The sequence below is a fragment of the Leptonychotes weddellii genome, chromosome 6, assembly GCF_054177405.1.
Source record: "Leptonychotes weddellii isolate Sample4059 chromosome 6, ASM5417740v2, whole genome shotgun sequence".
NCBI lineage: Eukaryota > Metazoa > Chordata > Mammalia > Carnivora > Phocidae > Leptonychotes > Leptonychotes weddellii.
Genome location: NC_138374.1, coordinates 108,789,663 through 108,812,830, shown reverse-complemented (window position 1 = coordinate 108,812,830; position 23,168 = coordinate 108,789,663). Strand labels below are relative to the sequence as shown.

General features: G+C 47.7%; 1 protein-coding gene across 11 annotated transcripts in view; it reads right to left on the bottom strand.

The window, feature by feature from the left end:
* Positions 1 to 452: 452 nt before the first annotated feature.
* FCMR (Fc mu receptor) overlaps positions 453 to 23,168 on the bottom strand; it is a 30,918-nt gene continuing 8,202 nt past the window's right edge. For 2 of the 11 annotated variants that reach the window (XM_081824935.1, XM_081824941.1), the window contains 8 exons: positions 22,781 to 22,912; positions 21,579 to 21,801; positions 19,614 to 19,744; positions 19,108 to 19,263; positions 18,764 to 18,822; positions 16,429 to 16,482; positions 10,495 to 10,763; positions 453 to 797 (listed from right to left, as the gene is read on the bottom strand). In XM_081824935.1, coding sequence (XP_081681061.1) covers positions 536 to 797; positions 10,495 to 10,763; positions 16,429 to 16,482; positions 18,764 to 18,822; positions 19,108 to 19,263; positions 19,614 to 19,744; positions 21,579 to 21,801; positions 22,781 to 22,912 — 1,286 coding nt within the window. In that variant the 3' untranslated portion in view covers positions 453 to 535. Of the gene's footprint in view, positions 798 to 3,386; positions 3,675 to 4,596; positions 10,037 to 10,494; positions 10,764 to 13,038; positions 14,675 to 15,852; positions 16,483 to 18,763; positions 18,823 to 19,107; positions 19,264 to 19,613; positions 19,745 to 21,578; positions 21,802 to 22,780; positions 22,913 to 23,168 lie in introns of those variants that run through there. The other 9 variants (XR_014146519.1, XR_014146518.1, XM_081824937.1 and 6 more) reach the window with 9 other exon arrangements.

The following is a 23,168-nucleotide window of genomic DNA, read 5'->3' as shown; positions in this document are numbered from 1 at the left end:
CACCATCCCTGGGGCAGCAGCTGGAGCTTACAGTCGCTGGCTCGGCCAGCCCTGATGGTACAGGCTGGTTCATGGACATGTCTATGAAAGACACGCCTTTGAGAATTCTCAAAACACTCTGGAGGGCGCCTGGGTGGCTCAGTTGGTTGGGCGACTGCCTTCGGCTCAGGTCGTGGTCCTGGAGTCCCTGGATCGGGTCCCGCATCGGGCTCCCTGCTCGGCGGGGAGCCTGCTTCTCCCTCTGGCCCTCCCCCCTCTCATGTGCTCTCTGTCTCTCTCATTCTCTCTGTCTCAGATAAATAAGTGAAATCTTTAAAAAAAAAAAAAACCACTCTGGAGAGTGGGACTCTGTAAGAATCTGCTATGTTTGCATGAGTCTTTGGGACCACAGCACTTTGAGATATTTAATTTCTCATTTTTAATCACAGGTTAATGAAACAGGAACATCCAGGTTATGCTTTTCCAGGTTATTTTTATTATTATTTTATTGTGGGAAAGAGGAATTCACTCAATCAGGATTAAGCAATTAGATCCATTACATCTCCATTCTTGGAGGGCTCTCTTTTTCACCTGGGAAAAGGCATGGTGACTTTTCAAGGCAGGAAATACTCCACAGAGGGAAATACCCTCTCTTCATTTCCATGAGTAATACATTTTCTAAGAAGATATTTTTTGGAAGTTGAAGGCAGAATGGACAATGAGACCCACCCACTGTTGCTGGAAGCAGCGACTCCTCTTCATCAGTCTTTTGACTTTTGATGACTCCCTGGATTTGATCATGTATCTGTGGGTAAAATCTGGAGATAAGGAACCACACACACAAAAATTTGGGTTTAAGAACCCAAGTCATTTTGCATTTCAAGCATCATATGCAAGGCTTTTCAGGGACACAATCTCTAGTTTCTCATATTCTAGGGCAAGCTCAGACCTGCCTTTCTTTGCCTGTTTTAAAATCCATGTAGTAAGTAAGTAAGTATGTGGGAGAAGTGTGTGTGTGTGTGTGTGTGTGTGTTGTTGGCTTGCCCAAAGCTTTTTACTGGCACCTACCAGTAGAAGGGTCTTCTCCATCACTCCTGCCAGGAGCACAAGTCTCTCTCTCTTGCAGGCAGGCTTTCGGACTCCATCCATCTTGCATTCTGGAGCTGTTGTCCCGTTGTGTGACTCCTAAATGACTGAGCAGCCAGTTGCTGGATCCCAAAGTGGTGAGCACCAGAACCTGCTGAGTGCATTGCTCGCATTGTACTTCAGGAAAAAGCAGTGCTTTCCATCAAAGAAGGATTTTTGGGAATCTCTGGCTTATAATGAGTTGTCTAAATAGCATCTAGACTAACAGTTCTTCCTAAATCAAGGTCTAAATTCATTTCCTGAGGGTTGAAAGGATCTTTAAAGACATTTAAATTCTTCTCCCCTCTAACATTAACCAGGTTAGGCTAAGTTATGCTGCAGTAGTAAACAAGACCTCCATCTCCCTCAGTGGTTTAATACAACAGAAGTGATTTCTCACTTATTTCACATATACAAGACATGTTAACAAGAGGCTCAGCCTGTCATGGATACTCAGGGGCCCAGGCTGAAGGAACTACTTCTCTCCTGTAATGCTGCCATCTCAACACGAGTGGGACATGAGAGAGCATGGAGAAGTATGCACGGCTTCTAATTCTTCCCCCCAAAATGACATGTTTCTTCCACTTCAAAATAGTCACATGGCCCATTTAACTTCAATAGGACAGGGGAGTGTGATTTTCCCATGTTGTGGGAAGAGGGAAACTGCAAATGTGAGGAGCAACTGCAATGTCTGCCATACATTAAAGTGGGTATCCAACCTAGAGTACATTCAGAGATTTAAAATCTTAACTCACGTGCTAAGATTAACCCAACAAAATGCAGATTTCAAATCACTCTGAATACTTTCATATTGAGTATCTTACTCACTATTTATTCAATAACATATTCTTCTATGCTGAACAGTGTAAGGAAAAGAGAAGGATACAATATCTATCCCTTTGCCCTCCCAAGATCTTAGTCCAGGAGAGGGAGGGGGAGGGAAGGGAGGGGGAGGGAAGGGAAGGGAAGAGGAGGGGATTCAGTACTGCAAAAAAAGGTTCAAATTGGGGCGCCTGGGTGGCTCAGTCATTAAGCGTCTGCCTTCGGCTCAGGTCATGATCCCAGGGTCCTGGGATCGAGTCCCACATTGGGCTCCGCAGGAGGCCTGCTTCTCCCTCTCCCACTCCCCCTGCTTGTGTTCCCTCTCTCGCTATCTCTCTCTCTGTCAAATAAATAAATAAAATCTTTTTAAAACAGAAAAAAGGTTCAAATTGCTACAGTGCTCCAGGGTGATAGAAATTCTTTGCAGCTTTTGGAAATGGTTTCAAGGAAGAGAACTTGAAGAGCAGGTAAAATTTTTAATGAAAAGGTAGTAGGTGTTTGTTGGTTATGCCAATTATACCAAATAGTTTAAAGATAAAAATAAAATTCTACTCAGGCTGTGTTCTTACTCCTTCAAAATAAGTATCCTTAACAGGGTGTGTTTGTGTGTGTGTGTGTGTGTGCACATGTATATGCATATATATGCAATCTGCTTTTGACAGTCAACAATATATCATGACCATCTTTCTATGTCAAGACAACAGGTGGTGGTTAGTGTTTGGCAGGTGGTAAGGACATCCCAGATTGTGAACAGAGGGGCAGAGGCAGGAGGTGGAGATGAGCAGCTCAGCTGGGCTGGGAGCACAATGTGCAGAGGTGTGGGGAAGAGATAAAGCTGGGAAAATGAATGGACCTAGTCTCAGAGATGGTGCATTTATTTCTAGGTCAGGGAATTTCAACAATTTTCAGTGAGCAATGGTGAAACTAATGATTTACTTAAATTAAGAATAACTTTAAAAGAGATTCTATTTATTTATTTGAGCATGATTGGGAGAGAGGCGAAAATCCAAAGTAGACTCCACGCTAAGCGCAGAGCCTGACACAGGGCTTGCTCCCACGACCGTGAGATCTCCACCTGAGCCAAAACCAAGAATCAGATGCTTAACCGACTGAGCCACCCAGATGCCCCAAATTAAAAATAGCTTTTAAAGAAACTTGCATTTATATCCAACTTGTATAAATTTGGAAATGAAGAAAAACTATAGAGGAGGAAAACATCCATTATCTTACCGCTCAAAGATAATTCTGTTAACATCTTGGTATTTATAGTTCTTGATCATTTTCAGCATATATGCCCACTCTTTTTGGTATAAAAATTGGATCATACTGCATATATCATTCTGTAACTGTTTTTTATGCCTAAAATGTTATAATTTTTTAAGAATTTAAATATAAATTATTAGTGGCTGGACAGCATTCCATTATGTAGCTTTTGCCCATAAATAATCAATTAAGAATCACACAAAAGTAAAACTCAGGTTAATTTACTTTATATCCCCTTTAAATGCATTCCATTTACTCAATTTTGAAATTAACAATTGATTAGAGAACAACCATGTTTACTGAACACCTGATAAGTAGAAGGCTCTGTGCTAGGCACTGCTGGGATACAGAAACGGAAAAGAAGAGCGATGGGTGGGAATGGGGAAGGGAGAGGGTTCTCACCAGAAACCAAAGATGATTTGGTGGGTGAGGAGCAGTATAATCGAGTTGTGCATTTAGAAGTTTCTTCTAGAGTAGCGTGCATTCTGTTTTAAAAAGGGATGAGACAAGAATCTGTAAGACTCCTTCCTCTTTCCTCCATTTCTTTCCCCCTTCTTTTCATCCCTCCATTCTTCCTCCCTCCTTTCCTTCCTTCCATTAAAAAAAGGAAAATCTCCATTAGGAAAAGCAATCTGGGATTTGTGAGAGACAGAGCGACACAGGAAAAAGGACCACAATCCTAGACCTGGATCTACTCAGGAGACTATAACTATCATTTTCCCCAACCTGTATACTGTCAGGTATTTAAAATATTCATGTCTTTGGGACTCAAAGCTGGTGTCTTGCAGGTTGTGGGAGGGTACAGGAGCCTGATTCTGGGGAGCAGGGGCAGTTCTCAGACCTGGATGTCTCGTGTGGTTCTGTTTCCTGTGATTGGCCAAAAGCCTTTGCTTAGAAAGTGAGGACCGTGGCTCTTCCCCTCACTTCTCCATTCCTGCCTGCAGCTCTGAGGGATCAGCAGCACCCTAGGTCCCTTGACATGCTCTTAAGTTGTATTTGAACTGCTGTTCCCCATTGGTTTCCATGAACCATTAAGCAAAAGAACAATCAGTGGTGCTCCCTCTTCTAGCAGCGTCCAGATCCTTCTTTTTCTTAGTCCCCTACAGTAGTTGTATGGCCATGGAATTTGTGAGGGTCACAGCGGTCTCAGGCAGGTGCCCTCCCTTTGTTTTTGCTGATAAACTCCTGCTCAGGCTTCAAGCCTCAGATCAAACATCATCTCTACTGCAAAGCCTCTTTACCCCTTCCAGCACTGTCCCAAGATGGGGGTAGATTCTGTCTTACCTCCATGTTCCCATGAACTCTATCTTCTGTTAAAGGCACCCAAGACACAGTGTGACAATTTATCTGTTTGCAAGTGTATCTCCACTTTACTGATGCATTAGAGCCCAGAAGACTGCATGTCAATTTATTTTTTGACAGCTTTATTGAGATAATAATTTACACACCATAGAGTTCACCTGTTTAAGGTGTACAATTTAATGGCTTTTAGAATATTCACAGAGTGCATCACCGTAATCTAATTTTAGAACATTTTCTTAACGCCCCAAAAGAAACCTTTAACTCATTAGCAGTCACACCCATTCCTCCTACCCACTCAGACCCCCAACTCCAAGCTCTAGGCAACCACAATTCTATTTTCTATCTGTATAGATTTGTCTTTTCTGGACAGTTTTACATAAATGTTATTATAGTGATTCATTTTTTGGTATAGCTTCTTCTGGCACTCAGTAGTGCTTAGGAAATGTTTGTTCAGTAAATGAATGCACGTCTGCACAATTGGAAAGTGGCACGGAAAGGGTGGTACAGGGCAAAGAATACTAGACTAAAAACCAGAAGACCTGCACTCCAGTTCTGGTTCTGTCAATTATTTATGTGTCCGAGGGAAAATCATTTGACTCTTCTGACTCTCAGCTTTCTAATCTGCAAAGAAATAATATCTGTCCCCCTTCCTCAAAAAGGTTATGGTGTATATCAAATGGGAACATTTATTTGGAAGTGGTTTGTATATCTAAGAATGCTGTACAAATTTAAGAAGAATTTGTTTGTTTTTACTTTCATCTTTTGAAATGCCTGTAATAATAAATTACTTGTAACACCAACGACAGAAGAGAAGGTAGGATGGCAGAGTGCCAGTCTAAGGGGGCCAACCAGTAGACACGCACGTTTCATCTCTGCTCCTGGAATGATAGCAGCTAAGACAGGGAAAGGCTGACAAAATGCCCAGGTAACCCACATCTATTACTGCCTAAGTTCCTTAGCCAAATAGAGAGATAACAATCATTTTTAGGATGAAGATTAAAGTCAGTTTGCTGGAAGAAAAAATGATGATGTAACTTTATTTTCTCTCCTGGCTATCAGGAAATCCTAGTTAATGGGCTTATTGCTTCTCTCCTGCAGGGCATTTCCATCCGTCAGAAAGGGGGTATTCAGTTCTAAGAGTGAGCTCTTTATTGCTTCACCTGAGAGTGCTGATGGGACACCTCTCCATCCTAATTCAGTCCCTTTCTCTCCTTAGAGATTTAGGGGGATTTATAGGAGATGTGGGGTAGGAGTAGATTTACTTCTCGAACATAAAACTGAAACTGTAGAGAGATATACACGGCAGGTGGTATGAGAGTAACAGAGTAAACTTCCCAAATCTAATAAAGAATATTTTTGGGGGGAAAGTAGCCTTGTAAATCAAAGTTTATTCTCAGAGATTTTTCTCCCACCTAATATTTTTGTAAAGGAAATTCCCCCAAGTTCTGGGTGAGAGAGATTAGAAGAGCCTCTGGTCTTAGTCTAGTCCAGGATGGAGTTTGGGTAAAAATACGTGGATATAGTCCGAAGAACCAGCCCCAATTTCTCCAACATTTCAAAGTCAGAGACTCAGAGCTTGCCCAGGGGTGAGCCAGTGGAGTGGGCTGGGCCTTGCCCATCTGCTCCCTCCCAAGTTGCCATTTTGCTTTTTCCACTTCCCTGACCATGTGATCTGTCCACTGCCCCCTTCCCAGCAAGGGCTCCCTTCTTATCCATCTTTGGTGCTATTTCAGCTCTTTCCCCCACAGCCACTACTTTCCTCTAGGCCAGGATTTCTTATCCTCAGCACTGTTGGCATTTGGGGTCCCATCATTCTTTGTGGTGAGGGGCTGTCCTGTGCACTGTGGGATGTTCAGCAACAGCCCTGGCCCATTCCACTCCATGTCTGTAGCACCTCCCACACTCCCCAGTTAGGATGCCCAAAAATGTCTCCAGACATTGTCAAATGTTCCCTGGGGACAAAATTGCCCCATTGAGAATCACTGCTCTAGTCCATCCACTTTGACTTGAAGCGCTTATTTGTTATGCATTCACCACATGGAAGACACTGGGTTGTCCTTCATGTGTTTTATGTAGAACTCAAATTTTAATATACTTAAGAATCACCTTGGAGTTTCTTCAAATGCACATTCTGGTTCAGTAGTTTTGTGGGAAAGGTTTGAGATTCTGCATTTCTAATGAGCTCCCAGATATTGTTGTTGCTGCTGGTCCACAGACCACACTTTGAGTAACAGGCTCTACGTCATTGTGTCCTTGTGAGCCTTTGGGACTTGACTTTATAGATAAGAAAGCTGAGATGCAGACAGCTCATAGGCGACTCAATCATGTTTTGAACCCAAGTCTGCCTGGGCGCAAAGCTTGTGCTTATAACCGGCAACCTCAGTTGACGTTGGGCCAAGGTCCTTGAGTTCTCTCCTTGCCCTCTCTTCCCAGGTAATCGTGCTGTGTTAAGCTCAGGCACATGTTTGCCTGGAATATCCATATTATATTATGCCTTCCTTAGACAGAATGAGCTGCTCGTGACCCCAGGTGGGTATCCTGGAACCTATTGAGCTCTATCCATGACCTCATGCCTCTGTTCTAGCCTGCCCTGCTAACAGCTCATCCCTCCTGCCCCCTTGCCTGTCATTAGACAGTTGTCTAGCACTGCAGCTGCCCTGGGGCTCACTTTCTCTCTCTCAGCTTCCTGCCTCAGCTGTCTTGTTTCTCCAGTCCTCTCCTGCCTCCTCCTTGTCTACCACTGCTACATTCTTACTTTGTGTTCTTTTTATCTCATGAATGCCTCTGGGCACCTTCTTCCCGTAGTAGTTAGGGATTTTTAGTAATGCCCTGGATCCTGAAGGGGGAGGAAAGGGTGTGGTGTGGGCTCCTGTCGAGGACTGGAGGGCAAGATGTAGGTCCTCCAGGAGCGAAGGACTCAAGCTTGGCCCTCATACAGGTGGCGGCAGCAGACCAGGCTGCTGGCCGGGGACTGCAGCAAGTATTTTGTCTGTTTAAGGAAATAAAGGCCATTGAATGTATGATGAGGGGAAGGGGTGCTGATGCCAGAGAGACTGGGAAGGGTCTGCCAGCTGGAGAGATTGGGAAGGGCCAATTCTTTCCAGGGTCCCCTGTTCTTCCTTCTCCGCTGAGCTGGGGAAAATGATCCCACCCCTCACATCACATTCTACTCGCATGTCTCTTGCCTGAACCCAGATGTTTGTGCAGGAAGGTAATTCAGAGCAGGGCTCAGCAGCCTCTCTCTGCAAACGGCAGAGAGTAAATATTTTGGGCTTTGTGGGCCATACGGTCTCAGCCATAACTACTGGTCTCCATCATTGTAGCACAAAAGCAGCCATAGACAATATGTAAACAAACTGGGTGTGGCTGTGTCCCAGTAAAACTTTATTCACAGACACTGAAATTTGAATTTCATGTACTTCTCATTTTTTGATTTTTGTTTTGTTTTGTTTTCGTTTTTTGTGGGTTTTTTTAGTCATTAACAAATGTAAAAACCATTCTTAGGTCACAGGGTTAACCATTCTTAGCTTATTCTTGGCCCGTAGTTTGTCAATCCCTGATTTAGGATCCGGCGTTTTCCACAATGTGTCCCAAGGACATGGTCAAATACTCATGGGAAATGCTGCATTAAACAGAGTCAAACACATGTCCCCGCCCCCGGCCCTCATGGGACTTCTCAGTCTTCATTATTCTCAGGAACATTACATGTTCCCAAGAGGAGCTGGCACAAGCCAGCCTTCTGGAATCTACTGACTAGGAAGTCTCTTGTCCCTCAGGATCGGGTTCTGTGCAACGTGCTTTGGGAGCATGGTTAAGGTCCACCCTTCATTTTATACACGGGGCAACCCAAGCCTGAGCGCCTTGCTAGCTGGACATATGGGTGGGTGTCTTCACCTTGGCTCATGACATACTGCTTCCCCTGGGTGATCCCGGGCCAAGCAGCACAGGCTGAGGCTAGCCTGCCTGCCAGGACACCAGGGCCCCTCAGCTTTCCAGGCCTGGTCATGCACACACTGCCTTATTCTTCCTGAACCTGAGATGGGGCCTTTGGTGGCTGCATGTGAGGAAATACTCTAAAATCCTGGGCCCTGAGCTATCACAAAGTACAGGTGAGCTATCCTGAGTCTCCAGGTCACTGTCCCCTCATTAATAGGGCATAATTATTGAATGATTTTGGAGTAAGGAGACTGGGGTACTCTGTATAGCAATAATGTATTCACATGTGTATAGAGTTTACAAAGCACTGTGTCATTTTCCCATTTGCTCCTTGCACCTGCCTTTTGGGGGAGGTGGGGCGGTTTTCTGTTTGTTTTCATTTTATAGATGCAGAAACTGAGCCTCAGGGTAGCTGGGAGACTTGCCTCTGTTCACAGAGCTGGTGGCATAACCAGAACTCAGCTCAAGGCCTCAGCTCACCTCAGCTCACCAATGCCCCATTGTCTTCAAGTGAAGGGTGAGTAGGCAGTGAAGTAATTCTCTAGGAAAGCATGACCAATTTCCCTTTCTCCACCTCCCCCCTTCCTTGCCCCTCCCCCCAGCCCCCATATATATATATATATGATCTCCACAAAGACTTGCTAGCCTGTACATCTTTACTTTTGAAACAGCTTTCATTGCTGGGAGAAGAACCTTGCACCCACGGTTACACCCCTGATCAGTGAATGGTGAAGGTGCCTGTCCAACTTGCCCCTCCATAAACAGGAGCCAGCCACCCCTGAACACCAAGCCCTCAAGCATCCCTTGCAGGACCTGAGGTGAGTGATGGGAGATGCAGGAGTACTTTGCTTCGAAGCACTGGCCCGCTTCCTCATCAGGAACTGGAGCCAGAGGGATGGATGAGGAGCTGCGTTCTCCACTTTAACACCAAGAAGGATCTGGGCTGGACGGAAGGAAGGCTGGAAGGATTATGAGGCCCAGAGATGCATTTTCAAGAGAGGCTGTAAAGGCTGTGGCATTTGAAGGAACAGAATGAAAAGGCTCTGAGGGAGACAGTGAGGTACCGAGCTACGTGACAGAGGCTATTGGGCACTTATCCTGCACCCTCTGGCCCGTGTGTTGGCAGTCATTCCAGGGACAGGTCTTCTCCCACCTTCCTGCCCAGGCTAGGGCTGGAACTGAGTGGCTTCGGGTGTGAGACCAGTGCCCAGAGTGAGACAGGTTCTTAAATGTTTGTGGAAGGGAGGGAGGGAGGGAGGGAGGGAGGAAGGAAGGAAGGAAGGAAGGAAGGAAGGAAGGAAAGCAAAGGGCAAAGAAAGCAGGGAGAAGGAACTCTCTGCACATGGGTGTGACAAACAGATAATGGGTTACCATCCCCTAGCTTGGGGCCCCTTCAGACAGTCATCCACTGGTGCTTTAGTGGGAGGTTTTAAAGGTGATTCACCTGGAAATCTGATTCCTCCCTCTTGTTCAGTTACCTGAAAAGTTAATTCTTCGAGTCAGGGGTGAGTTGGTCAGTTGAGGTGGCAGAGTACTGTCTGGGCCCCTCCCAATGGGTCAGGACTAATCCCTGGGCTCCCTTGTGATGAGGAGTCAGGATGGTCTTCTCCTGGGGGAGGAGAAAAGACCTGCCCAAGGGTGGAGCTCAGACAAGCAAATGCCTAGTTAAGGTCCCTATACTCCCAAGTTTGGAGGATGTTCTACACATGTTCTTTGGCACTTTAACCGCCCCCTCCATTTCTTCACCCTTCTTGGTTAAATTCTGACTGGCCAGTTGTTGGCTGGAGAGAATTGTCATGGAGCAAGTATGGAGGTTTTGGGTGTGGGGGACGTGGGTAGGCAAGGTGGGGAAGCTCAGAGAGACACGAGACCAGTGGGTATGAGATGGAGGGGCAGAAAGACCTGAGCCCCACCCCAGCACACCCCAGCAAGGCCACATGTTTGCAATATTCTAAACTGGGAACTTACCCTGGTCTCTGACTTCACATCTGTGTGTCCCTGAAGGTGGCTGAGGGAGAGCCAAGGAGCATTATTCTGGGTATGCTACTGGCGGGGCAGAAGACCTACCTCAGTGGGATGCCTCCCTTTCTTCCAGCAGGATCCTCTTGGTCTTTCCTTTGCTGCAGATGGGCTTTCCAGGGCAGACAACTACCCTCCTCTGCCTGAGTCTGGTGCTGCTTCTCTGGAGCCAGGTGCCAGGGGTCCAGGGCCAAGAGTTCCAGTTCGGACCCTGCCGAGTGGAGGGAGTAGTTCTCCAGGAACTGTGGGAGGCCTTCCAGGCCATGAAGGACATTGTGGTGAGTGAAGTGGTGTTCTGGACCCAGCTGCGGGGCTTCCTGTGAGTGCAGGAGACTATTTTATGATTATGAAGCCCTTTGCAACTTGCTAATTATTTTCCTATATGATAACTTTATGAAATCAGAGGCATCACAAGTGCACATTCCCTCTTGCACATGAGGAAACAGAGGCTCAGAAAGATGTGGTCAATCTCTAGGAAAATAAATTAGCCTAACGGGAATAAAGAAGGGGGCCTGATTCATCTGGGTTTCAACTACATGCAAAGGGTGGGGACATGGGACTCCACCAAGAAGTCATGGGAACTGCTTTGAGACCCACTGGAGTTTTCACCAACTGCTTTGCCAGGCTCCTGCTAGTCTGTTCCCACCTGCCAAGGCTTTAGCTAATGGTAAAAAGAATGCTAATGCCAAGGTGGGAGGGGGCAGCTGGTGAAATGTGACTGAGAATTTCTCCGGGGCCTGAATGTACTCCAGGTCCAGTACTCACACTGGCAAATGCACTCCTTAAACAATGATTCAGATTTGGGGCAGAAAGAGGGAGCTTAGTGAGGTGGCCTGGGGGAGGGGAGAGTGCTGGACTGGGGACAGGACATCTAGGTGTGATCTTGACCTTGCGACCAGGCACAAAACCCCTCCCCCATCAGTTTCCTTGTTTGCACATTGAGGAGGTGGGGAAATGAGCTCTAAAGCTCTTTTCTCACAAAGATGCTTTGAATACAATCTGAGAATTGGAGGATATGGCTGGTTGCAGGGGAAGCTCCAAGGGCAAGAGGCAACTCAGAGGTGCAACCCCCACCCAACACCAACCCCCACAGAATATGGAGGCAAAATCCTGCCCCTAGTCGTTCTTAAACCAAATAGGCTTATTTCCTCCTGACCAAAGGAATCAAACGGGTCCCCCATCAAGGCTTGGAGAGCTCCTGGAATTCCATCTGCCTCTGGGGGTTAAGCTTAGTGATTTCTGTGGCTGGAAACTTGTACCCTCACTCGAGGGGCCACCTCAGCTCAGACCTTTCTGGGTCCTCCCTTGGTTCCTTTGGCCTCTGAGATCTCAGACTGGATAGATTTGGGGGCCAGCATGTATTTGTAAGGTTGATTTCTGTGCTGCCCATCAAGCTGGACACATCTTTTCTTTCTATTCCCAAAGCAAGCTAAGGATAACATCACCAGTGTCCGGCTGCTACGGAAGGAGGTTCTGCAGAACGTCTCGGTAATCAGACATTGGGAAGGACTATGCCTCTCTCTCGTGGCTTGTCTTCTATGGGTGGTCTAGGGGAGGCTGATAGAGACCACTTCTGCACAGACTGAGCCTACGCAGGACAGGGCTGGGCAGTGAGCCAGAGAAGTCAACGTCTGGGTCATCACCCTTGTGTCCAGGTTACGTGGGTATGTGTGTGTGGTGGCATGGAGGGTGGTGCGGATTGAGGCTCACAAGCATCTTTCTCCATTTAGCCAGAGTTGCCAGGATTCCACATCTGCTTAGGTCTCATTGGTTCGCATCCCTCTTTCTCACCCATTACTGTCGTCCCCTCACCCAGCTAGGCAGTCAGACAGCACATGTACTGAGCCCTGATCCCTGCAAGGCACTGAACTTCACTCTGGTGCTCAAGGGAGCTCGAGTGCAATCCCTATGTTCCAGAGTGTAGTTTCCTTTTCTCATTTCTCTTTCCAGTTCTTTCCCTGGACTCTCAACTCTGGACCACCAAGTGTCGGGTGCTTTCCAGGGTCCATCACCCACCCCGCCACACACACACACACACACACACACACACACACACACACAGCTATTAGAGAGGCCATGTGGTGTAGAGGAAAGAACATTAAACAGATGGGGAACCAGGACTCCTGGGACCTAAGTCTGTGTCTGCCACTGATTGGCTCTGTGTCTATCCTCTCTGGGTCTGCGGTTCCTCCAGTCAACCAAAGGTGCCGCTCTGCGTGCCCCTGAAGGCTCCTTCAGATCTAATGTTTATCAGCATCTCCTAGAAGATCTCTTTCTCTATGTGCTTATCTTGCCTCGTGTGGCATGTGGGTTGTTCATGCCAGGTCAAGGTGGGCAGAGGGCTCAGCTCTGCGGTAACCCAGATCCTCCCCAGGACACCGAGAGCTGTTACCTCATCCGTGCCCTGCTGAAGTTCTACCTGAATACTGTTTTCAAAAACTCTCTGGATAAGGCAGCTGACTCCAGGATCCGGAAGTCATTCTCTACTCTGGCCAACAACTTTTTTGTCATCGCGTCAAAACTACAACCCAGTGTGAGTCGAACAACGCTGTGACCGGGGCCCACGGGAAATGACATGTTTGAGAAGACATCTTCCCCCTCCTTCTCCAGTCCTGGCTTTTATTCATGACAGGGATTCGATGCTGTCATGGGAAAGAGCACAGGCTCTGGAATCTGGACCTTGTAGTTCTGGATTCAAGTTCAGGTCTGCTTCTAACCAGCTGGATAACCCTCTGCAAAGCAGTCAACCTCTCTGAGCTTCATTTTTCTTACCTATAAAATGTAGATAATCACCCCTACGTAGCCAGATTGCTGTGAAAATGAAAGGAGTCAGCCCCCACAGCCAGTGGGAGTTCAGCAGTGGCTACCTTGAGAATGTGGGATTCAGAGGTGGCCTGGGGGAACCCCTCTGGCATCACTAGGAGGGAGTGGAGGGGGCTTGCCTCTGCTGCTACACAACACTTGGCACAATTTTTTTTCTATTATCCAGCAGGAAAAGGAGATGTTTTCCATCAGTGAGAGTGCGCGCCGGCGGTTTCTGCTGTTCCAGAGAGCATTTCAGCAGGTAATCAAGGCCAGGATTCGAGAGCTCGCCTACCCACCAGTAGACTAGCCTGAACCATCACACGAGGGTGCCTCGGAGACCTCATGCAGAACGCACTGCAGGTGACCCCACCAGGCGTGCCCCAAAGCCACCTAACTTTGCACAAGCACAGGGATATTTGCATCAATTATCATCCACTTTGCACGAGCTCCACAAACTACGTGGTCCATCTTTGTGCCAATTTTCATATTAAAACGCTTTTCTATTTCCCTACAAGATGATTTCATTATTAAGGACTTACCCTGTGAAAGTTTTATGAATATTTGAGCTGGGCAATTGGAGTCTGAGGTGCGCCCCCTACCCCAAACACAAGCTACCTATCCGCAGTATTTTCCATAATGCTCAAATGGTCTAGTTTGTGAGGAAAAAAGTATGGGAAAATATATTACCGTCTCCCAAATAAAGACAGCAAAGAAAATCCAAATTTAATCCGCAGACCCCCTACAAAAAATATATGATTTTGATCATTTTTTTGAGGAACAGATATATCATCCTAAAAATAAATGGTGAAGAGTAATCATATACAGAGGAAGGGGGCCAACTGGATCTCGGATTCTTCATCTGCATAGTAGACTCAGGAGGTGGCAAAATCCACCCTGCACTGGGGCTCTATAGTTCTTGTTATCAGGAACTCCAGATTCTTTTCCCTTGCTCCTTATCCACTGCTACTCACTGGTCCATTGGTCCTCACTGCCTCCCCCAACCCTGTGAAGGAACAAGTGATGGGTGGGTGCGCTCATCAGAGGCCATCCCAGAACGGGGACAGCCAGCTCCAGGAGCTGTGGGTGGGAAGGAAACCTATTTTTGTGGCTAATATGGTAGATCTTCAACTCTCCTCTCTCTTTAGTTGGACATACAAGCAGCCCAAACCAAAGCCTTTGGAGAAGTGGACATTCTCTTGACCTGGATGGAGAAATTCTACCAGTTCTGAATGCAGAGACCAGGATACACTTCTTGTTCTCCATGTCATTTCAAATGTGCCGTATCCCTTCCTGTGATGTTCTCTGGGCACTTCACACCCTTGACGATGGATTTCATTCTTGGCCAGGCTTATCCTCAAAGACTTCATTCTTTAAGTGGCCCCAAAGACAGTCATGGAAGGTTCTCTTGGATGCTGTGAATAATCTACAAAGTAGATTTCTGTATTTATTACAACTCTATTTAATTCCTGTCAGTGTTTTAACTGATGCCATATTTATTTGTCAGACTGTAAGTTCTGTGTAGGCAGCAGGGACAGTGCCCCATGCTTCTTTTTTATCCTCCACAATGCTTGACATCTGGTGTGGGGCAGTGGATGAGTGCTCAGTAAATGCTTAATAAACTGGATTTTTTGTCTGTCTTTGAATGATTGAGGAACAATGAGGGGTGCTGGAATATGAAGTTGCACTTCAGGGCATAGAAACCATATTGCCATGAGATCTGCAGGAGCACAGCATTGGGGTGGAGGCGATGGCATCAGTTTGGAATGTAAATGATAGAAGATACGATGAAGGTTAAGTGCCCAGCACAAAGCAGGCTCACTACACATTTCATTTCTCCCCCTCCTATTCTTACCATCCCTTCTCCTTGGGGGCCCTCCTTTCTTATACTACTCATTCTTATCTGCCGCTGGAGAGGGTGCCGTTGTCAAGCTGACACTGCTAACGGTGTCATCATACTACTGTCCAATCTTCAATGACACTCCCTGCTAATAAGAAGCAGGGAAATCAATTCTGGCAGCCTCTTCTTCCTAAGTGTGGGCAAGTCCCCAGTAAGGCTGAGTTATGCATCCGGGAAAGGTCTTCTTCTGAATAGCAAGACTGGGTGTTCTTTAGTCTCAAGCTACGGCTGAACTTTGTAGTTGACTTCAGTCCAAAGATGTAACATCTGCCTATGCCCTTGTCCAGAAAATTTAAGAGAAGGTGTATGTAGGAGGGGGGATATCTCTCCTTTCATGACATAAGTGCTATTGCAGAACACCTGGCCCTCCAAGAAGCCACTTTCCTCCCCTACATTGCCAGAAGTTACCTGGCAGAGATGAGGGGGCATTTCTGAACGCAGACAGATGTAACGGTTTGGGATGGTCAAAACAGACCAACATTAAGTGCACAAATATCAGTGCTAAGCCATGGAAGGAAGATAAGGAGATGATACAAGCTATTCTATTTTTAAAAGAGGGGAGACACTGGGGTCAATGTACTTATGCACATCAAGCGAGGGAGACTGTATAGAGGATTTAGGAATATATACATATAATCACTAACACTAACAAGCATGGTTCTGAAAATTTACAACCTTTCATCATATAAAAAAAATGTCCTTACCATAGGACTCAAGATGAATAGAAGCGCACTAGTGAGAGCCAGCCTCAAGATCAGGGCAAAGATGTTGCCAGGGGCATTTCATATCTTCGTTAGAAGGTCCAGGGGCCTTCTATTGGTGTGACGCCCATGCCTGAGAAAGTCTCCTGAAGCAACACCTATGTCTATGCTCCAGCCTGATGCCATGAGTCTAGAGCCAGGGCAGCGAGGAGCCTGTGATCAGACACTCTGCAAATCCCATGGCTTGGAGAAGAAGCAGGTGGCGCTGGGACAAATGCTCTGCATGCCCAGAGCCCACTTGAAAACCACAGGGGGCTGTAGAGGTGTGCAAGAAGAGCTGCAAGGGGTTACTGAGCTATTCTCAGGAGAGACAGGAATGAGACTTGAGGTTGGTGTGAGAGGTAATGAGGACTCTGAAAACAGAGCAAGTATCGGAAACCAGCAGCTAGACAGGACTCATTGGCACCAAGGTCTGGGTCCCGGGGGACAGCTGGATAGGTGAGTCAGGCAGGGAATATTGACATAGTCATCTGAATCAGTGTCCTCCACTTTGGCAGCAGGCTTGTGGTAGAGACTCACATATTCACAGCTGGTCTTCAGAGATGGGGCATGGAGCCAGAGAGCTTCAGACACCTGGGAACAACCAAAGAAGCATCACTGGATCTGGGGAGGGTGATTTTAGTATCTCTCCAAATAGATTTCCACAGTGGGCAATAGGGGGTATGTGCATGGTTGCCAATTTCTAGAAGGCAAAGACACATAAGTGGCTCAGCCTTGGGCAGTTTCAGGGTGGCGTCTCACCGCAGATAACTGGAAACCACTTCGATCTAACGTGGGCAGGAAATGCCTTAAATGGGGCTCAGGCTAAAGTTACGTGGCTAAGCATGGGTCTGAAGGGGACTCAGCTGCCAGAGGAGTTTCCCCTCTGGGATTAGATGGTATGACTTGTGGAATAAATATGCATCTTTTTAGGGAGTTATTCAGAAGCAGGGTGAGTCATCCCCTGCACCTCTGTAAGGACTCAGAGAGGCTATGATGTGGCATAACAGTACATTCCAGGAAGCGGTAGGGAAGAGGAGGAAGGCAGGAGGCCACTTGGGCACAGTGGCGCTCCTCTTCCCCGGAAAGCAACTTCAGGATCAAGTGCCTTCAGGATGGGTCAGTTCTTGGGAGGACAGGCCTATGCCATGATTCCAACACTGCACAATTAGTATAACATCCACCCAAGAAGGCTTCAGTAGGGAGAGTCACCTATTGAAATACAAGTGCCAAGAACTACAAGTCCAACCCCATGAACATAGTAGGCACTCAGGAAGGCTCACTCATGGAAAGGAACTATTACTTCGTGAACTTTACCAGAGAGGGAATGAGCTGCAATTTGTTTCAAAAATATGTCTCCTACTGCTTGTTACAGTTCATCAGCTAAGAGTAATTTATTCTGCTTGAAAAATCAAGATGCTCCCTATGAAAGCCAAAATACTGAGCTATTAACCATACACACCTTGTGGTGGACTGGTTCAGTCAAGATATTTGTCCCTAAGAGTGCGAATGAGAGTTTCAAGCAGGGAGGAAGAGTAAGATTTGAGCAAGGTACAGGCTCAGGTGAGGGTGTGTGTGGTAGCAGGGAAGTTCAAGAGGAAAGGGCTGGTGGAAAGGTAGATGGTGCGGCCGGACCATACCTAAGCCACTGTGAACCTTCTCTAGCAGGGGTGTGTGAGGGCAAGGTCAGGAAGCTGGAGGCGACCGTGGCATAGCTGTTACTTGTTACTGGGTATCACTGTCCCTTTTTAGCAAGGCACACAATTGCCCAGTTAGGAACTCCATTTCTCAGTCTCCCTTGAAGATAGGTGTGGTTACATGACTAAGTTATGGCCAATGGGATGTGACTGGAAGGGATGTGTGAAACCTCAGGGTCATGGTCTTAAAGAAGCACCTTTCACTTTCTCTCAGGGGCTGGAATGGAGACCTAGTGCTGGTGACTGAGCATTGACGGTGGACCAGGCGAGACTCCAGAGGATAGTGGAGCAACAAGACAGAAGGTGTTTGAGTCCCTGGATGACCTGGTGGCTTTGGCCACCTCTTCCTGGCCCCCTGCTTTAACTTGGGAGGAAAATAGGCTTCCATCTTGTGAGCCCTGTGGTTTAGGGTCTGTTGCATTAGCTTCGTCTACACCCTAATTAAAACAAGAACATTCACCACACTTAGTTTTTTCCTGGTTTCTGAGGCAATAGTAGTAGTAGTTTTTAACTACTGTGAGCTACTTTAGAGAATAAAATAGTTTCTCTTCTTAATTTGGATAAACAAAAATGAATGGACAGTTTAAATACTTTTTACCCATCTGCCAATGGCCATCCATAGACACAGGAGCTCCCTATGTCCATTCATAGATTTCCAGAGGAATCCTCCTCACCCAAGGGTTGAATCCTATCTATATCTTCACATCTGTCTGCCAAGTCATCCTCTAGGCCAGGCTTACTACCTCCAGCGTTGGGCAAAGTACCTCCTCTCATCCTACAGAGTTTACTAGAAAGTTCTCCCTCATATTAAGGTAAAACTGGGTAGATTCCAATCCCTTAAGACCTCCTGGAAATCGCAGCTCTTTCACATGAAAGTCCTTCCGTGTGGTAGAGTTGCCATCCATCGCCTCCAGAGTGCCCATTTATCCCACAGTAATGCTTGGCTAGAAGCCAGGTAACGAAGTCTACCACAATTGTTGGGCAACTCAGTCCACCGACACCCTCAGAGGAGAAAACTGACACAACGTCTTCCCAGACTCCGGGCCCAGGAGCTGCTGGGAAAGCCGTGCCCTCCGGCTAACGGGCAGCTCCAGGAACTGCCCCACCCCCCGGCCAAGCCCAGGTGTAGGGCCGCCCTTCCGGCCGCGGCTGCCAATAAGGGGCGGGGCGGAGCCTACCTGCGGAGCGACAGGGGGCGCCGATGCTCGCGGGCCTGGGAGAGGTACCTCCCCGTCACCTAAGGAGACATGGAGATGGAGGTGAGGGCGTGGCCGCGGTCCGGTCCGCCCCCGACCCGCCCCCGGCCCACCCCAACACGCCGGAAGCCCTAAGGAGGCGGAGCGGGCGCCGAGGCGCGGGGCGTTCCTGGAGGCGCCGGGCTCGTGCGCTGCCTCGGCGTCCGCGCAGTTTCTGCGGCTGCAGCGCGCCCACAGTCCCTCTCGGCCCTGCCCCCGCCCCGCCCCTCCCCTCCGGCTGTCCCCGCCCCGCCCGCCGTCCCTGGCGTGCCCCGCCTCCGGCTCACCCTCCGCGTCCGCCGCCGGATCGCGCCGCGGGCAGGCGCTGTAGATGTTCTGGGAGCGCGGCGGCTGGGACGCGCGGGGCCGATGCAGCGGAGGGCGCTGGGACGCCTCCAGGGCGCGCATCCTCACGGCCGCTCGGCGGACCCGCCTCTCGAGGGCTGCCCGGCAAAGCCGCGGGGAAAGAGGAGAAAGGCGTCAGGGGCCTGTGGCCACCGACCCCGCCCTCGGGTCCCTGTAGGGAAACTACAGGCTGTCTCCCTCCTCGGGGGCTTGGCCAGGGCTGCAGTGGAGGTGCTCCGAATGTATGAGGCACAGCCTTGCCCAACACTGAAGACCGAAGGGCCGCCCTCCTCGTCCCCATTTCCAGACCGTGGACCCCCCTCCCACGGTTCTCATGCCCCAGGCTGCTTATCTGAAGCTCCAGAGTTTCCCTTGGGGGGTGGGAGGAGGGAGGTTCCAGCGGAGTCTGAATGCTCACCTCGCCCTAACTGAGCCCCCAGCCTCTCACCTTTCCTCCTTTGAATGACCCTTTTCATCAACAGTCCCAGCAGTGCCAGCAGGATGAGGGCCAGGGTGGTGGGCACCAGGATGTGAAATCCTTGGTCTTCCAACCCAGGCACGGGGTCCTGGTGAAAGGCTCTGAGGAAGGAAGGAGAGGGAGAGGGAAGGAAGAGGTCTGTGAGGGAGGGAGGTTTAAGGCAGCACTCCCGAGTAGCCAACTTTTTTGGAGATGGCAGAGGTTTGTCCCTTTGTTAACAAAATCCCCCGCCCCCCGCCCCCAAAGAGCCTTGGTCTATGGCATAACGAAATCTGGATTCAAATTCAGATTCAGCTTTCTACTGGCTGTGTGATCTTGAATCAGTCTCTGAACCTCGCTGAGCCTCATTTCTAAGGAAATGAGTATAGTAAAGCCTATTTCACAGAACTGTTCAAGGATGAAATAAAATTGTAGGTATAAAGAAGTGAAAGCACCTGGTCCAAGAAGCAATCAGTAAATGTCAGTTCCCCTTCTGACTGCATCTCAGCTTCTCTACAAGATGAGTGCAAATATAAACCAAGTTCAGTTTCTTGTAACTATGGAAAAGATGTTTCTCTCATGAGGTGCCCTCTGCTTAGAAGGTCTTCCCTCCATTTTCTCTAGAGATTAAAATTTTACTTTCCTTAACGGGTCAGTACATCAGTTCTCTTTTCTTCTGCAAGCATGGCAAACTAGAATCAATTTTTTCTCACTGTCCTCAGTTCTTGTGTTTATACAGGTTACAACCCTTATCACAGTCAGACTTGCATTAGTAAGAGAAGACTTGGATATTGCATGTTTTCATCTTTCTTAATTTTTCAGGACAGAGCACAATGCCTGGCAGATAATGGAAACTGAGAAAATGTTGGTTGAGGGACACCTGGGTGGCACAGTCAGTTAAACTTCTGACTCTTGGTTTCAGCTTGGGTCATGATCTCAGGGTTGTGAGAGTGAGCCCCCAGAAGGCTCAGTGCTCAGCATGGAGTCTGCTTGAGATTATTTCTCCCTCTCTCTGCCCCTCCCGTTTGAGCTCTCTCTCAAATAAATAAATCTTTTAAAAGAAAAAGAGGGGTGCCTGGGTGGCTCAGTCCTTAAGCATCTGCCTTCAGCTCAGGTCATGATCCCAGGGTCCTGGGATCAAGCCCCGCATCAGGCTCCCTGCTCTGTGGGAAGTCTGCTTCTCCCTCTCCCACTCCCCCTGCTTGTGTTCCTGCTCTCGCTCTCTCTCTGTCAAATAAATAAATAAAATCTTAAAAAAAAAAAAGAAAAAGAAAATGTTGGTTGAATTGACTTGAATTCTTCTCCACTGGAAGGCTGGTGTAGTCTACTGAACTAGGAATCAGGAGTCCTGGTTCTATTTGAAAACACGTAGTTCTCATGACCTCATCTATAAAACCCAAATGATGTTGGAGGTCCCTTTCTTCATCAACATGCTTGTCTTTGCTTAGGCAAAATTAATTCCAATTCTTATAGATTTTCTTTGGAAGTCTGCTCTAATGCCCTAGTGGTCCACTGCAGCACTTTTCTGGGTGTCCCCCACCCTTTAGAGCAGTGCTGTCCAGTAGAAATACAATGTTACACATGTAATTTTAAATTTCCTAGTAGCCACACTGAAAAAGCAAAAGAAAACAGGTGAAATTAATTTGAATAGTTAAGTGTTTCATCGTTAGTTTTATTCTTATTTAGTTCCCCATCAAAGCAGATCTGAGTGAATGCTGAGTGACTTAAAGATTTGGGTCTCATTTCTACAGGATCTCCTGCTGGGACATTGCCAAGTGTATTCTTGTCATTGGACTAATGAGCTAATGTGCTACACTCAGGTAGTATAGTACACAGTGGCCTAGAGACAAGAAGGGTCTCTGTTGGCAAATGTTGCGGGAAGACTTCAGTGGATCTCCTAACTTTAGGCTACTTTGCCTGACCTCTAGCCCATCCTGGATGGTGGAGACCCCTTACCTCTGCCTATGAAGCCTGGTGTGGTAGTTGTAGCTGGCTGTCTGGGGTCTAAGCAGCCTCTCCGGAGCTGAGGTCTTTGAGGATGTGGTGGATGGCAGGAAGGTTGGGGGCTTGGCAGCTGCTACTGAAGATGCCCTGGAAACTCGAAGGTGGTGAGAGATTGGGGTGGTGGAGGAAGAGTGGATTTCTGGAGGGGCCTCCGTCCTTTCAGCTGGTGTGGTAACTGCAGGAGATAGCAGAAAAAAGTGACTTTTTCTATACACTCTAGTCTCTAGCAGGATTGGGTCACCCTCTCTTTCCTGAACACACTCTTTCCCTTTACCTAGACTCTGTGCTTGCAGTCCTCATGGCCTGAAATGCTTTCTTAGCATGTCCTCTACACCTAGTGAATTCTATATATATTTGCTTCAAAATGCCATTTCCTCCAGGAAGCCTTCTCTGATTTCCTGGGCAGAAGAGCTTGCCCTCCTCTGAGCATGGAGAAAACCCTGTTTGTAATTCCATCCCCACGCTGCTTTATGCTGTATTTCTGTGCTTGTCTATTCTCCTCCAGCCCACACCCATCAGTCACAACCTTGGGTATACGGTACACTCAGTTACACTATCCCTCTTGGCACCCAGCAAAGTCCTCTAGTGTGACAATTGTTCGATTAATGTATCTACCTCACAAGATAGATGTGAGGATGTGATGGAAATATTGCATGTCAAAATGCATTTAAAACAGGAAAAGGATATAGGAAAGTAAAGGTACCATAAGTATAATCATCAGTCTTTTTATTGCAAAATAGAATTGTTAAAATCACAGTATTCCAGCAAATGTAGACAGCCCTACGGGGAACAGGAGGCATAAGGACCTCTGGCTGGAAAAGGTCTGCCCAGTCTTGCTTTCCACAAGTCATTCATAAAAAAGCTAAGTTTTTTTGGTGAATGGAGCACAAACCTCATTACTTGTGGTGCCACCTGGTGGTGATGTGTAAGTCCTGCAATTAGTGCCAAGTCGGCAAGGCTTTAGGAGGGGCTTGAAGGACATAGGATGCTAATCTCAGGGAGGTACCCTCTCCCAAGACAGGGAAATACACATCTGAGACTCAGCTGTGCTCTGCCAACCATTCGATGAACTGAACACATCCCCCGTCCTCCACTGTCACAATGCTACATCATCTCTCCCACCTCCTGCCCTGCCCTAGCTTTGGTGAACTGACCTTTATGTATGAATTCAAAAGAACTGTCATGCGCAGGCATCTGGAGCCAAGGGGGCACCGGCATGCGTAGAAATCGATGAAGCCAAGGTGGAGGCTCGGGCATCGGCTCCTCTTCCCAGAATGGCTCATACTCTATGGAGGCAAGGGGAATACACTGGTGGGCTCTAAGAGCAGACTGAGACCTGGGGAAGGGATGTTAGTAGGAGTTGAAGACGACCCAGCCAGGGTGGATGGCAGCCAGGGGATGAGGGCAGGGTCCACCAGGAAGAGCAGAAAAAAAAATGGGCTGGAGACTTCCCCGAAATAAATATTCTTTCACCTTCACTCAGCCAACCTTCGCACTGGCCACCACTGGGATTCTAGGCTGTGGGATTAGTGCTGCATTTGA